At 52.4% G+C, this 14966-nt stretch overlaps 1 protein-coding gene across 3 annotated transcripts in view; it reads right to left on the bottom strand.

The window, feature by feature from the left end:
- The window catches only part of LOC125627731 (LIM homeobox transcription factor 1-alpha-like), a 64088-nt gene extending 49554 nt beyond the window's left edge, over positions 1-14534 (bottom strand). Inside the window, exons 1-3 of one of the 3 annotated variants that reach the window (XM_048832167.2) lie at positions 14069-14534; positions 11919-11999; positions 2486-2672 (exon numbers count right to left, since the gene is read on the bottom strand). In XM_048832167.2, the coding sequence (XP_048688124.1) occupies positions 2486-2672; positions 11919-11976 (245 nt within the window). In that variant the 5' untranslated portion in view covers positions 11977-11999; positions 14069-14534. Of the gene's footprint in view, positions 1-2485; positions 2673-11625; positions 11879-11918; positions 12000-13159; positions 13972-14068 lie in introns of those variants that run through there. The other 2 variants (XM_048832168.2, XM_048832169.2) reach the window with 2 other exon arrangements.
- Between the last annotated feature and the right edge of the window lie 432 nt (positions 14535-14966).

Below are 14966 nucleotides of genomic sequence, written 5' to 3'. Positions count from 1 at the left end.
CGCTCTAGTCACACATCACTGCGCTAGGCGCTGTACAAATACAGGAAAAACGTATCTCTAGAGGCTGTCAAGAACCCTAGAGCTTGGGTCTTGCTGACAAAGGTGGATCAGCGGTAAATGCTCGCCTACAGACATTTCTGAGCCAACTAATAGCTGGATTCCTCTTGGTGCCAATTGCCAAATTTATTCCCTTTTTGTGTCTCCATTTTCCTCTTTTCGGGTTCCAGGTTTATTTAATATTAGGAGAGAAAAATCTTTCAACAGCTCTATTAAATGGAGCTCAGGTTCTACCCCTAGTGTCTCTGGGCTGGATGTTGGGAGCAGGAGCTCTGGGGGAAGGAGGCTGTGGAAGGAGCTGCAAAAATACGGGTGTTCACAGGTGGGCCAAAGTGCAAATCCCTTATTGTCATGGTTTGGGCTTCTGCCTCCATTACAAATGTACAAATACAATTCCAAAAACAGGCTCTCTCATCCCAGATTTGTTTGGGGATATAACATGCGGAAGTGGCTATTTGGGACTGCAACACACAGCATGCGAAGTAACCCGCAGACAGATGGGAAGGCTGCTTCACCATCTACCTGTGTTTCCTTGAGGGAACTGGTAACATTTTTAACTACACATTTGTGACAACAACAAACACGCTTTCGTTTGGCAGAAACGCCATCTCTGCTTCCAGATACACACAATACAGCTCCTGCCCGAACTGGTTCCTACTCTGGCACCTACTTTAATCTACAAAATGTAAAAATAACCCATAACCAGCCTAGCAGAGCAGCCCCATTCTGTGCTCCTGGAGCCCTTGCCAGCCACTCAAAACAGAGTCTATAAGTAACAGTCCAGGTGGCTCTACCCCCTCTCCATAGGGGGAAGACAAACCAACTACCATCAGCCAAGCAGAGCAGAAACACAGCTCAGTGCCCTCTCCAAGCTCCATTGCGCTCACCAGGAGCCGGTGCAAACAAACAGATCTAGCAGCCTGCCTGGAATGTCAATAGAACGGTGCCATTTTGCACCACAAAGTTGGGGATCAGATTCCAAACCAGAACCTGGTCTCCACACTGGCAGCTCCCTCCCTTTTAAACTAAGGGAACTCCATGCACTTCAGCTCCCGCAGGATGGCACAGCTGCACGCATCCCTGCCCCTCCCGGCTCTTTGGAAGATCTAACTTTCCCCTTAGGGGCAGAACGTTCCAGGTCTTTGTTAGTAGCTGTCTCTGCTCAGATAGGCAGGGCCTGGGTCTCTGTTGCTCTGGAATCTCATGCTATCACGCCTATGCAAAATGCTTCTGTTCCGATCTGGAACCAGGCATAGAGCCACGGAGAGCCAGCTACTTACTGTGCATGGTATTCTCTAGTACCCCGTCGCATCTCTCTCTCTCTGCATTTGCAACTCAGCAACGGGCCTACCGCAGAGTTGCACTGGCAAAATTCTGCCTTCAGTTGCACTGGTGCATTCCCACTGATTTGAAGGGTGCTGTATCAGTGTGAGTCAGGGACTTCTGGGTTCTAGTCCCAGCTCCATGATCCTGGTCAAATCACGACCAGCCTCTGTTCCCCTACTATCTTGTCTATCTTAGAGCTGGTCAAAGCTCAGAAGTTCCATTCCTCAGGAAATTCTGACATTTTAAAATTTCCTTTAATCCTAAATTGGAACAAAACATCAAGATTTTAAAATTCACTGTGAAAAATTTCCAATTTGGAAACGTTTTGGAAAGATCAAAATGACCTTATCAAAGTGCCTCATTTCAGCCGTTCTATTTTAGAAACAATAAAATCAAAATGAAGTGCTCTGATAGTTTTTCTATAAACATTTTGACAAAGTTGATACTGTATGTTGCCGTGGATGTTTCGATTGTGTTGAATTTGCATTTTCCAATGGAAAACTGTCCCACTGGAAAAATTTTGACAAGCTCTATTCTATTTAGGGCAGGGACGGTCTCTCACTACAACAGAACCCTGATTTTATGAACACCAATCTTACAAACAATAAGTTACACCAACCATTCTTCCTTCCCTTGTGAAAAAAAAATACATGACCCAGTGAAAGTCATGGTGAAGAAGTCGACATCCCTTCACAGTCCAATACCTTCAGTGCATTGGAAAGTGCTTTGCAGTGGTTTGAAGGGCAAGCAGAAAGTGATGCAGTGCTCCATACTGCAGCTTACGCAATGAACCTGCCGTAATGCTGATATGTTCGATTTCATTATCTCCAATTACTTGGTAAAATAGGGGTTCTGCTGTTTGGGTCTGTGCAGCACCCAGTACAATGGGCCTCTAGATACTCCTGCAATATACATAACCTGACCCTACGCGTCCTATCCCCTGCTGCATATCATTACAGTCATCTCTTCTTCACAGCCCATCTCCAGGAATCCATCTCACACCTGTTCTCTCTGCTTGGCTTCCCCCTTAATGGCAACCTCAAACACAATAGCCAGAGCTTGTGACGTGGGGGGAGCCAAACTCAAAGCCAGAGGCACTTACTTCTCATAGTCATGCTTGCAGTACAGCTGCCGGTTGCGACAGTAACAGGTGCCCGACAGCGGCTGCAGGCAGGCGGCACACTTCACACAGCCTTCGTGCCAGGAGCGCTCATTGACTCGCAGGAGGAACCGGTCGGAGATGGGCATGTCACAGCCGGCACAAACCTCCCGCATTTTGGAGTCTGTCCCTGGCAACAGAGAAAAAGGCAAATGAGCCACACGAAGGAGGATTGGTTTCCAAACGGGGATGTGTGCTGCTAAGGTGGAATTCACCCCTGGGGAGGAGACCCAGCACAAGGCCTAGGTGCTGCTTAAATCCGGCTTCAAGGGCCGAAGCTGGATTTAAGCAGGGCCTAGGCCTCATGTTTGCGCTAAATCTGTTTTTAGAGCCATGTGTTACTCGTGTCAATTGCCGTACGTGCACCCAGAGAGAGAGAGAGAGAACACTGTATTGAGCACATATTTTTACAATCTTATAAATAAGTAAAAAAGTTTGTCCCACAAAAATATATGGCATCTACAGGATTGGTTTCTAATTTCCAGGTAGTACATTTTTAAAAATCCTCTCCCCTGCCCCCCAAATCCACCACTAAAGAGAAATATAGAATGCAGAAGACCATCCCCTCTGGTCTGTAATAGCTAGATCTTCAAGAGTACCCAGCACTTACACTCAGGACTTGGTAGTCACATAATACCAGCACATTGGGGGCTGAAAATGCCCCGAGTGTCACTTGCACCATTGGCAAGATTTTCCGAAGTGATCTGCTCCCAGCAGCTCCCACTGTTTTCAGTGGTGGTGTGTGTGTGTCTGTTCGCCACGGTTCTCAATGGCGTAATATATGCACGGTCTGTTGTTCTCAGGGATGCATGTGTGGTTCTCAAGAGGAGCTGTTGGATGCTGAGTACTTTTGACAATCTACAATAAGAGTTTGGAAGGAGGTCAGATTTGGGTCTGAACAGCCAGCCTGTGCCTCCCAGGTGTATGCCAGATTAATCCCAGTCAGGGGGATGCGGTGCTAAACCAGTTAAAATAGCAAGAGCTCCAGAGACTTGAGATTTTTTCCCCTGGATGTTATCATCACATAAATCTATGGCTACCCTTCAAAGGCTTCCCTGCGATAACTCCAAGGTAGAGGCGTGCGGGTGGGTAATAAATACGCTCTCTGGCGCATTGGATCTGGGCTGTAGGCTGAGCCAGGCAGGTATGAAGTACCTTAGCCGAGTGTACTGTCTCCCCACCCATCATGCTGAGCTGCTCAGGTTTTTAAACCCTTGATTTGTCCTGTCCCTTCACCAGCCTCTTGTTCTTTTATCCTCCTTTGGGCAGGCTCGTGGGGCAGAGCTCACCCAGAGCCTACTGCGGGCGTGGGAGAGGTGTCAGCTAGTCACATAGGTGACATTTACCCCTTTTGTAAGGGCTTAAGTGGGGCCTAGGCCTCATGCTGGGCCCTGCCCAGGGGCAGGGGTGGGACTAGGGCCTTTTGCTGGGACCTGCCGGGGTCAGACAGGCCTGATGGTGGGCCCTGCCCAAGAGCAAGGGTTGGGAGCTAGGCCTTGTGTTGGGGCCTGCATGGGGGACACGCAGGTGTCTAGGCCTCACGCTGGGCCCTGGTCAGGGTGAGTTTTAACCCATGTGAGCACTAGGGATGTCGCAGTCATGAGAGAACTGGCATGTCCAACAAAGAAAGGCCACAGAATTCCCTCCTCAGAGATGCTCTGTGCCCCTCTCATCTGAGGACGCAAAGCAGCCCTGCTTTGGAAAGGGGCGCCATGCGCACAGCGTTGGGGGAAGTGGGCTGTGGGATTTCTAGCCAGTCTGCAAAGATAGAAGGGAAGAGTTGATTTTCCAGCCTTGCAAAACTCACTACCTAGGGGATCTGCGAGGCAAGCAGGGACACTAGGCAGCCCTGGTCACGCACCCTCCAATAATAAAGGTTCTGTGGGTCAAATCAGCCCCTCAGCAACACCTGTGCAGGCCCCTTGCACTCAGCAGAGTGTCACAATTCAGTTTTCTGCAACGGGTGTGACAGAGGACAGAGCCTGCCCAAGCAACTGGCTCTCTAACTAACAATTCTGATGATGTATGAGCCAGGCTCAAATCCAGGAGCCTGATTCCTTGGCCCCTCACACCTCCTACATTCACTTTCTGCAGTGTAAAGTACACTTTACACTTTACACTTTCTGAGTGTAAAAAGTTACTCTCCCAGTATGGTAGCGTTCTACGCTCACGTCCTTGCACTGGGGTAAATCACAGTACCTGGTGCAGGGTAATGGAGAATCAGGCTCTGTGCTTTACAGATTTTGCATCATATCTTAGACTGGGAAGCCTCTGGGGCCCAGCCTGGTCTCTGTTATTTGTTTGTACAATGGGGCCCTTAGGTGTTACTGCAATAGAAACAAACCGTAGCTGTGATTCAAAGGCAGGTGCTGGGAGAGCCCTAACGCTGCGTGGCCTGACACTGCCCTTGCTCTGGCCCAGCCTCTGCCATTAGACAATCATTCCTGCTGCATCTCGCTGCTTAAGCAGGATTCTTTACTACAGCAGCAACAACCTCTGCTGCCTCCCCCCCAGGCTCTCACCAAGCCACGTGCTTGCCAGTATGGAAGAAGATGGGCAGATATTCTTGTGGCCTGGGAGAGGGAAGTCAGAGCAGGGGAAGCAGCTCAATTTGATGGAGGAATATCAGTGCTGAGATGGTTTGGGAAAGTGGCAGCTAACAGAAACGCAGCCCTGTTCCTCTCCATGGCTTCCTGAACTCTTTTACTGCCTGTATGTTGGAGTCCAGTAGTTCAGGATCTCCCCAGATCAGTGCCTAAAGTAGTCTGAAAAAAGGGTGTGTGGGAAGTCTAACCACAATCTGGGAGCAGTAGTTTTGATGAGGGCTTGTCTACACAGACATCCAGGAAAATTAATCCAAATTAACTAAAGATGTGAATCTGAAGTGGTTTAGTTAAACCACATTGAATCCCTGCGTGGATGCTGTTATTCAGAATGGAACTGGCCTTAATTTGGTTTAGTGAAGTGAATTGAGTTAAAATCACTTTAACTTTGAATACCAGTATCCACACAAGGGTTTAATTAAGTTTAACGAATCCACTTCAGTTTAACCCTTTTAGTTAATTTGCAACAATTTCCCACTAAGTGACCTGGCTTGATTTATTTGTATGTATTTATTTTTGCCAGGTCTGCTCCTCCTGGAGAATTCCTCCCACATACACTGTAAACACTGCCCCAATGCTTCTGCCACTGTTGGGGGCATGAATCAGGGTTCTAGGAAGCAATGCCTCCTGCCTCTGGTTTCTCCTGGAGCATTACTCACTAGGCTTGCTCTGCTTGTGTTTTGTTTCTGTTCTCTCCCCTGCTTTAATCTTTATGTTTTCTCTTACGTCTCTCTCTCTCTCTTCTGCCTCCAGCTCCTCTTACCCCAATTTCTTGCCCCTCCCACTGCCTCTTCCTTCATCCTTCCCCCCCTTTCCTTTCACCAAACTCCACATGAGAGGAGCCTAGAAGTGAGTACAGTTAAGCATTCATTGCATTTCAGCAGCACAACCCTACAGAGCTCTGTGCACCTGTGGAGAGTCCAGGGCTGGAATAGCAGGAGAGCTGGGGGTCAGGACTGAGGGGCATCTGAAGAGTTAGGGGGAGGAGCCCAAGGCTGGAATAACAGGGGACTGTGGGTCAGGATTCAGGGGCAGCGGAACAGCTGTGTGTGGGAAGCGAACGACTGGAAGAGTGGAGCAAAGTGTAGCCATTTGGAATCTGTGGAGGGGCAATTTGTAAAGTGTCTGCCTTCTTTATGTCTAGTTGTAACAAGAGCTAGAGTCTTTCATGAGTACCAAACCCACATACAACTGCAAAATGGTCCAAGACACTTGCTTGAACTCAGCCCAGCACACTTCTGAGCAGGCTCAGACAAGGCAGCTGCTAGGATCCTCTTTAGCGCTAAGCTACTGGCCCATCACTAGCCTTTAAGGGTACCCTTATCATAGTTACATAAAACCAGGAGAAATCATTCACAGTAAGTAACATTAATTGGGTTCATCAGGGCTTATTACCGTAGTTGGCACCTTGGGAGCCTGAGGATCATGAGTGAAGGCGGCTACTCACCCCACTTGCTAGCCCCTGTTAGATTTTGCGTTCAGACTCACTAGGACCTGAGCCAGCCCCCTCCGCTGAACTGCTGCCTGCCACTGCAAACAAGCTGCCTGTACGATCCATTCCTGAGCAGGGCTGCCCGAGCGCGGCTCTGCCAGCATCAACTGACATTCAGAACTACGCCAAGCCCTCGACAGCTTTCAGATTCAAACACATTCTGAACTAAACCCTGGGGCTTGCAAATCAGAGGACGGGGCCAGCTGGAGGGAATAAAACCTATAAACCCTCCCCCATCCCCTCAGCATCCAAAGGGAAACATCTTGCCCACGGAGTAATGGAGGTAGCATGACCTAGTGGGGTGAGCACTAGACTGGACTGGGACCCACAAGATCGAGGTTCTATTCCCTGCGATGAATGGTGGCAAGATATTTCCCTTCCCACCCTGTGCTGGTCTTGTCTATTTAGCCCATAGGCTCTTTGGGGACGGGACTCTTTCTTACCAAGGTCTGCTCCACACTCGCTATTTGTAGCAGCTAGGGGTGTGACTTCTTACGGATAGCATTAGACCAATGCAACTCCTTGGCTGAACACAGTTATACCAGGAGAGCTTACTTCCCTTCCCTTAGGGGAATAGTGCAAGTATGTCTCTAATAAACACACAGCAACACAGGTGCGTGTGGGGTGTAACAGGTGGGCTGGAACAGTTTTTATAGTGGGGGGTGCTGAGAGCCATTGAACCGAACTGTAAACCTGGTATATAATGGAAACCACTTCAAGTCATGGGGTGCTGCAGCACCCCTCGTTCCAGCACCTGTGCTCCCGAAATAATATATGTCAGTGAGCTTGTTTTGCCAGGGAAGAGGATAAAAGACCAAACAAGTGACAGATGCTAGCCGCATCGCCTAACACACTATGGGAAGGCGATCAGATAGCACAGGGATGAGGCAGGTGCAAGAACCTACACCCAGCTACACCTGCGTACGCACATGTATGTTGTTAGAACTGCATCCAGTAGGGGGGCTGCGCTGCTTCAGCTCACCCAGGATACAGTAGTTAGTCCAGGATAGTTAAAGCCGCACATCTGTGTATAGGCGGGTTTCCCTGTCTGTGCTGCTGGGACCGTTCAGCGCTACCGTAATACCTATCATGAAAAGGATTCTCTGTAAAGGTCACTCAGTTCTATCGTAAAGCCTGTAAGAACGTAGCCACTTAATAATGGCTCTAGAGCATGGCAGTGGGAGATTGGATGGGTTTTTTTACTAGATGAAGTATGATCGCGTGGTTTGTCCCGTGAGCTTTGTTGCCTGAACTCACTGTCTCTGATCCTGCAATAGCCACTGTGCAAGCAGACCCCTGCAGGGCTTAATTTGTAAGGAAAGAAGTGCCGGGGCTCAAACAATTTTTCTACATTCATAACTGACACAGCAAGTCCAGAGGTGCCGGGACTATGAACTGCCAAGCCCAGAGGTGCCGGAGCTCAGCCCTGGCACAGATTAAGCACTGATACCCTCACATGGCATGACTGGGACTTGAGAGTATAAACTCTTAGAGCCAGGGCCCGTGCTGTATGGAAGGGGTCTAGAACACAGTGGGGGCTGCTGCTGTAATCCAATGAATTAATAATGGTCCCTCCCCCTCCAACTCATTATTGCTAGCACTCCCCTTAGCTGCACTGGGCCTGTCAGCCTTGTCATCACAAGCAAGTAAATTCAGTCAGGACAAATTCACTCCAGGTTGCAATGGGGGAGTCCTAGCAGCCCAAAAGAATGTGGGGGGGAGGGGCTATGATTTGTGGGGAGGGGCTCTTTTTGAATGATCAAATAAGTTTAAAAAAGAAATCTTTAAAATTGTTTCCTTTGTGCTTGTCTAACTTGAAGACACCTTTTTCTTATTCAAAACACTCGACCAGCTCAGAAGAGAGGACCTGATGCACCTTTAGAAGAAAAACAAATGAAATGCAGCCACAAAGCTCTGAGCCTCTGGACCTGCTACTGCCAGTCATGTACGACGGAGCTGCAGCACTTCAGTACTAGACCAGCTGCAAGAATCATAGAATCATAGAAGGTTAGGGTTGGAAGGGACCTCAGGAGGTCATCTAGTCCAACCCCCTGCTTGAAGCAGGACCAATCCCCAATTTTTGCCCCAGATCCCTAAATGGCCCCCTCAAGGATTGAACTCACAGAGCGCAGTGAAACTGCACAATGCACACCAAGAAGCATTAAGGCCTCAATTCAGCAGAGCTCTAAAGCGCCTGCTTACTGTAGGCATATGCTTAAGTTTCATTTGACTTCCATGAGACCTAAGCATGTGCCAAAAAGTTAAGAATGTGCATAACTACATTGCTGAATGGGGATGGATTTAAGCCGCTGCCTAAAATGAGGTACATGCTTTGTTGAATCAGGGCCCAAGGCTGCTTATCCCTAAATATTCAAAGAGACACCTAAGGGATTGGGGGTAGTGTAGACAACACTTTGCAGGAGCGGGGTCAGGCTCAGGTCTAAACCCACACAAACAAGGAAGGTCCCATTTAAAGCAGAAAGGGCGAGGCGGTGGGGTTAGTTTTAGTGCTTGCCCAGTGGGGTCAGGATGGGGTGTCAGGGGAGGTTCCCTGTGGTTTTGTGGGGAAACGTGCCAGCCTGTTCGCGATACTCACCGGTCACTAAGGCTGCGGGATCTCGTTTCGCCTACTTTGGAACTGACAGACACTGTGGATTTGAAAGCTTGGCTCAAACGCAGAGGACAGTAGGGGCTTGTCTTCACTGCAGAATTAGCTCAAGAGTTGCCCCTAGCTTGAGTCCTGTCCACGCACAAAACCCCCTTAACTCAAGTGTGGCAGGACTTGTAACTCAAATTGGCTGCCCTGTCAGCTCCTCACCTGCTAACAATCACACAGTTCCAGTGCCAGATTGCTGTATGGCTGCTCTCACTCACGCTAGGCTAGGAGCAGAATTAACTCAGGTTTCGATAAATCTGAAGTGAAGACATACCCAAGGGTTCATGTCCCACTCAGGGGGGGAGAAAGAAAAATTTTCATGAAAAAATAGCTGCCAGGGTTGGATTCCCAAGGGCTCAGCACCCACAACTGGGGACAGATTTTCAAGAGCTCATTTCCCATCCAGGCACCTAAATAGAGACCAGATTTTCTGCTCAGCTCTAAAAGTGCCCAGGCTGGGTTCCTCGGAAAATGTGGCCCATGGTCTTTGTCTGGAACTGGTTGGAAAAATGGATTTTTGTGTTCCCATGGAAATATTTTACTTTTAATCAAAACTCCAAAACCTGTTGGTGGTGGTTGATGTTTTTGTTTGTCTGACAAAAAGCAAAAGTTTTCTGTGGAAAGGAGACGCTGTCCACATACATTTTCATTTGGTCAAAAACCCAGTTTTCTGTCCAATAACGGTTTCAATGCAAGATTTCAAACCAGCTCTGTTTTCGTCCCATTAGCTGTATAGTGTGTAACTTTCTGTGGTTGGGTTTTGTGGTGACTGCAATCCCTTACAAAAAGCATAAGCTTCCCCGTTAGGGGATTTGGGGGGATTCTTTAATACTTAAATAGCTTTTGGGGGGAGGGAGTAGGAACAGATATTTAAATGAAGAACAAAGATATGTGAACTTGAGCTAGCTCTAAGAACTAAAGAGAGCCACAAAACTTCAGATGCTGCGAGGTTCCCCCTCCTTGTTCAAAACACACTTTACATTAGATTATTAAATGACCAAGTGAGCCTGTTGCCAAGGATTACGCTATGTGGAATGCCACAGAGCCATGCCCATGGCCAGCCTGTATTGTGATTCACTGACACTGGCCATGTGAGCAGGAGAGCTGAGGGCACGGTCAATAATTCACACCTGGAGTTTTGTTAGGCACAAGGCCAAGCACCCAGCAATAACTTAAGAAAACGTAAAGAGTACAATCCAGTCGCGGGATGGAGGATAAAAGATGTGAAGGGTGTAAGTGGGAATGCTGCTTGTCTGTAATAACATCTAATCCCTGGTAGAGTCACAACCTCCTCAGAAGGGGCTGGACTTGAAACTGGAAGTAAACAAGCCTCTGACATTTTGGATCCTACCGACTGCAAGGCTTTAAAATTAAAGGGTAGAAAAATGCAGCCATTTGAGCTAAAAACATGAGATTTTAAAATTCTTGTTCCTGTTCTGAGCTGGGAACTGGCAAGATGGCGAATGAGTTCCAATCAGCAAAATGTGCAGCATTCATTTAAAGGGCAAACTGCTTTCAAGAGTCCCATTGCAATGTAAGTTTGTCGATTCCTTACCAAATTAATTCATAGATTCTAAGGCCAGAATGGACTGGTCATCTGGTCTCACCTTCTGTGAAACACAGGCCACAGGAGTTCCCTGTGTCATTTCCTGCTTTAGGGTCCAATAACTGGGCTGGATGTAGAGTAGATCTTTTAGAAAAATCCCATCTCGATTTAAAGATGGCCAGTGATGGAAAGTCCCCCACAACCCTTGGCAAGTTGCTCCAATGGTTAATCACCCTCCCTGTTAAAAGTCTGAATTTGTCTAGCCTCAACTTCCAGGCATTGGATCTGGCTACAACCAGAGTGAAGAGCCTTCTATTACCAAATTTTTGCCCTCCAACAGATACTTGTGGACTTGCATCAAGTCGCCCCTTAACCTTCTCTTTGTTAAGCTACCAAGAGGAGTCTGTCCCGAGGCAGAATTAGCTCCTTTGGGGCACACAGCTGGAATATTTTGGGGCTCCCCCTTACCTCTCCCCCACACCCTAACAAAGATGAATTGCATTATTTTCACAAACCACAAAATCCACCAACAGAAGACATGGACATTTGTTAAACACTCCACATTAGATAACAAACAGTATTTGTGGGTAACACTAAATCAGGGGCCTGCAGGCATCGCTTAGTCAGTCTGCCTTACCCCCCTGCCGTCACAGATCTGTCAGGGGCAGGTTTCTAGCCCTGTAATCACGCTCCTATCCCTTCTCTGAGCCCTCTCCCCTTTATCCGCATCGCTCAATTCGTGTGGAAAACACTCAGGCCCCACTCCCAGACTTGCACCAAACTAACCGGCTGTGTGAACTCAAAGCCACGTAGTTCTTTCAGCGCCAGTCTCTGTGTAGACAAGCAGCGGTGCTGGAACTAGGGGGGGCTGCCGCACCCCGCGGCTTGGAGCAGTAACAGCAAACACCGAATCCATCAGCAGCACCCGTGTAGACAAGTCCCGGCTCTATTCTACAGCTCTGGGTTGAGACGGGGGACGCCGGGCAGTCAGCAGCGATGGGGTGCGACCCAGCCAGCCCACTCCCTACCCGGGGAGGAGGGTCTGTCTCTCGGCTACCCCAGGCCATATAGACACTCACCGAAGCCCAGCACCGGGGTGGCCTGCTGCAAGCAGGATGGTGCCTCCTCGGTCTTCATGCTCCAGCTGCGCTGGGGAGAACCTGGTGGGGGAGAGACTGGGTTAGTTCTGGCACGGGACTGGGACCTGGAGGGGTTGCCCTGGGCCTGGGGAGGGGTCAGGTAACCCGGGGGAGGGGGGCATGGGAACCTGGGGCAGGGAAGGAGGATCCCCTGATCTGGAGGGGAGGGGGTTTCTCAGCTGAACCTCCCGGGGTGGGAGCGAAGCTGCAGGGGGAGACCCGCAGGAAAGGAGGCGGCGGAACCTAACCCCGAAGTCCAACCTCCCCAGCCTGTGCGGGTCTGTCCCCCCGTGGTTCCCCCCCGCCCCTCCTGTTCCCCATCTGCCTGGCCACGAATCTTCTTTTCTGTCCCCCACAGCTCACCATGTCCGCCGGTCTGTCCCCCACGGCCCTGTATCCCCCGGTCCGTCCGCCCCTTCTCCCACCGCACACGTTAGTCCCCTAATCTCTTTACATTATTCTGGGCAATAAAGAACCTCCCCCGCCACCATTATCGACCTCCAGGCTCCCCGAGCCCTGTGGGGGGAAGAGTCCCCAGAGGTTACCCCGGTTCAGCCCCCGCCCGCCCCGAGTGAGCCATGGATCGGCCCCGGAGATAGAGGAGTATCTGGGCCGGGATGGGGTTGATTGGCGGGCGGGGGGAAAGATGGGGTGGCTGGTGGGGTAGGTTACAGGGGCAAGTTATGGGGCAGGATGGGTTCGTTATGGGGCGGATAATGAGGGTTAAGATGGGCTAAATGTGGGGCGGATAACTGGGTCTGACGTCGGGCGGGTTACCGGGGTAGGATATGGGGCGGGTAACTGGCTCGGACGTGGGGTTCTCTGCCCCCAGCCCTGGGGCGGGGAGAATCCCACCCCCCGTTTCCGCCTGTTGCTTTAATCCCCGGAGCCGAGCTGGGTTTTTACCCACCCCGATCCCTGGCGGGCAGCGCCCCGCGGGCGGCTCCTTCCCCCGCCGGGGCTCGCTGGGTTCGGCTCGATGCCCGCGGTTCTGGTTCGCCACCCGCCCGGCGCCGCTGGGTCAAGCGAGCCCCGCGGTGCCGCTTTAATGGAACCACAACGAATTCTCCGCCCCTGGGCCCCGGAGCCCGCTAGCCCCGGCCGGCCCCGGCCGGGTCAATTCCCCGCAGCCGCCCGGCCGCCCCCCGGCCCCCAGCCCCGCTCCCGCGAGCCGCATTCACCTGCGGGCGCGTCCTTCCCCTCGGTCCCGCAGCCGCGGCTCTCCGGAAAACGGGGCCGGGCCGGGGCCGCGGAATCGGAACCAACGAAATTTCGTTCGTTTCTCGGGTTAGTTACCCCAATACCCGGCGCTTTGGTGTCCTTCGTGCGGAGCTTCCCCGGGCCCGCGGGCTTCGCTTGTCGCCGCAGTAATTTCGGGGCGAGCCCCGGGCCCGCAGCGCTCGCGAGCCTGCCGGGTTTCAGCGGCCGAAGCCCCCGGTTCGGTCCCGGCTCGGCTTGGTTCGTTCCGTTGGGACTTGCCCGCAGACCAGGGCGGGTCGCTGCCTGCTGGCGGGGGCTCTGGCTGCGCGGCGAGCCCCGGTTCCGCGTGCGAGCCTGGCTTTGTCCCTGCTCTCCGGGACCCCGGAGCTCTAATGGCGGGGGGTGAGATCCTGGCTCCCTCCAAGTCCAGGGGAGTTTCTGCTCTTGGCTTCCCTGGAGCCGGGAGTTCGGGGCTGCTCCGCCCGCGTGTGCAGAGTTACACCCTGTTCTCCTGCAGGGCAGCCCCCCCAGCAGGGATTTCTCCCCCCGGCTCCACAGAGAGACCAGAACCTGCCTGGGACAGACGGGCGGAGCACGGAGCTGGCTAGCGCCCCTCACCGCTGAGCTGGGGCGGCGGCTGCAGCCTTGGAGAATTTTCAACCCCAATTAAGTGCCAGGGATACCCACGCACCGCAGGAAAATTGGGGGACGGGGAAGGGATGCGCCCAGCCAGGAGGGGAGCTGTGTCCCAGGGTCTCCATAAACCATGGATAAGTTGGTACCTCCGAGCTGAGACCTCCGCCCCGTGGGTGTCCCTCCCCCCGGGCCATGCACCCATCCCCGCTCGCAGCGACGCGGGGAGGAGAACAGACAAAAATCTCGACACCTACCAGGCTTGGAGGCTTGCCCAGCGCGGGCTGCAATGCCAGAGACAGAGACTTCCCCGACCGCTCCAGCTGCGAACGGGGGGCTCCTATTGTCTGAGGCCAGGATCCAGGGGGAGAAAGTCGCGCTGTTGCTCCCAGACACAACAAGTCCATGCCCAGCGCCCGGCTCAGACTGCCAGGGCTTCCCCAGGCCCCGTCCGCCTCCGCCTCCTCGCCCCCACCCCCAGAGCGAGCGAGCCTCAGAGGCCCGCGGGTCCAGGGGTCCCCAGCGAGCCTCGCCCACCCGACTCTGTAGCCCCCGGGGCCCGGGCTCCGCAGGGGGCAACAGGGAGACCCGAATTCAAGGAGTTTTTAAAGGCTGTTCCTGGGCGGGGCGTTTCCTATCGGTCCGAGGGGATCGATCACACGCATTAATTCGAAGTGAAGCCGGTGTCTCACACAGAGCCGGAGCAATAGGGGTTAATCGCTGGAGACCTGAGCGCAGATCTGCTCCGGGGCGGGCAGGAGGGTGAAGGGTCTGCGGTGGAAGTGGGCCTCTGGCCAGGCCCCGCGGGAGAAGCCGGGGTCGGGTTATACAGACCGGCAGCCAGTCTATAGAGACCGGGGCAGGCCCAGACCGGGCATTTGGTTGTGGGTTCCAGGGGCAAGGCGCGGCGAGTCCCGGGCTAGGGGCCGCGCTGCGGTACCCGTCGGGTACCCGTGGGGTCACCGCGGGGGTCACCCACCAGCTCCTGCCGGGCCTTATAGTGCCACTGGGCCATATCCCGGCCTGGGGAGTCACCCGCAGCGAGCAGCCAGCGGAGCGGGCCGGGGCCTGGGGCTAAGAGCAGGCACCTCTGGCGAGACGGGCCAGCCGGGGTGAGGGGTCTGAGTGTCTGTGACAGACCCCACGTGTGACCGC

The sequence above is a fragment of the Caretta caretta genome, chromosome 20 (assembly GCF_965140235.1).
Source record: "Caretta caretta isolate rCarCar2 chromosome 20, rCarCar1.hap1, whole genome shotgun sequence".
Classification (NCBI taxonomy): domain Eukaryota; kingdom Metazoa; phylum Chordata; order Testudines; family Cheloniidae; genus Caretta; species Caretta caretta.
Note: the sequence above shows the minus strand (reverse complement) of the source record. Positions and strands in the feature narration are given on the sequence as shown.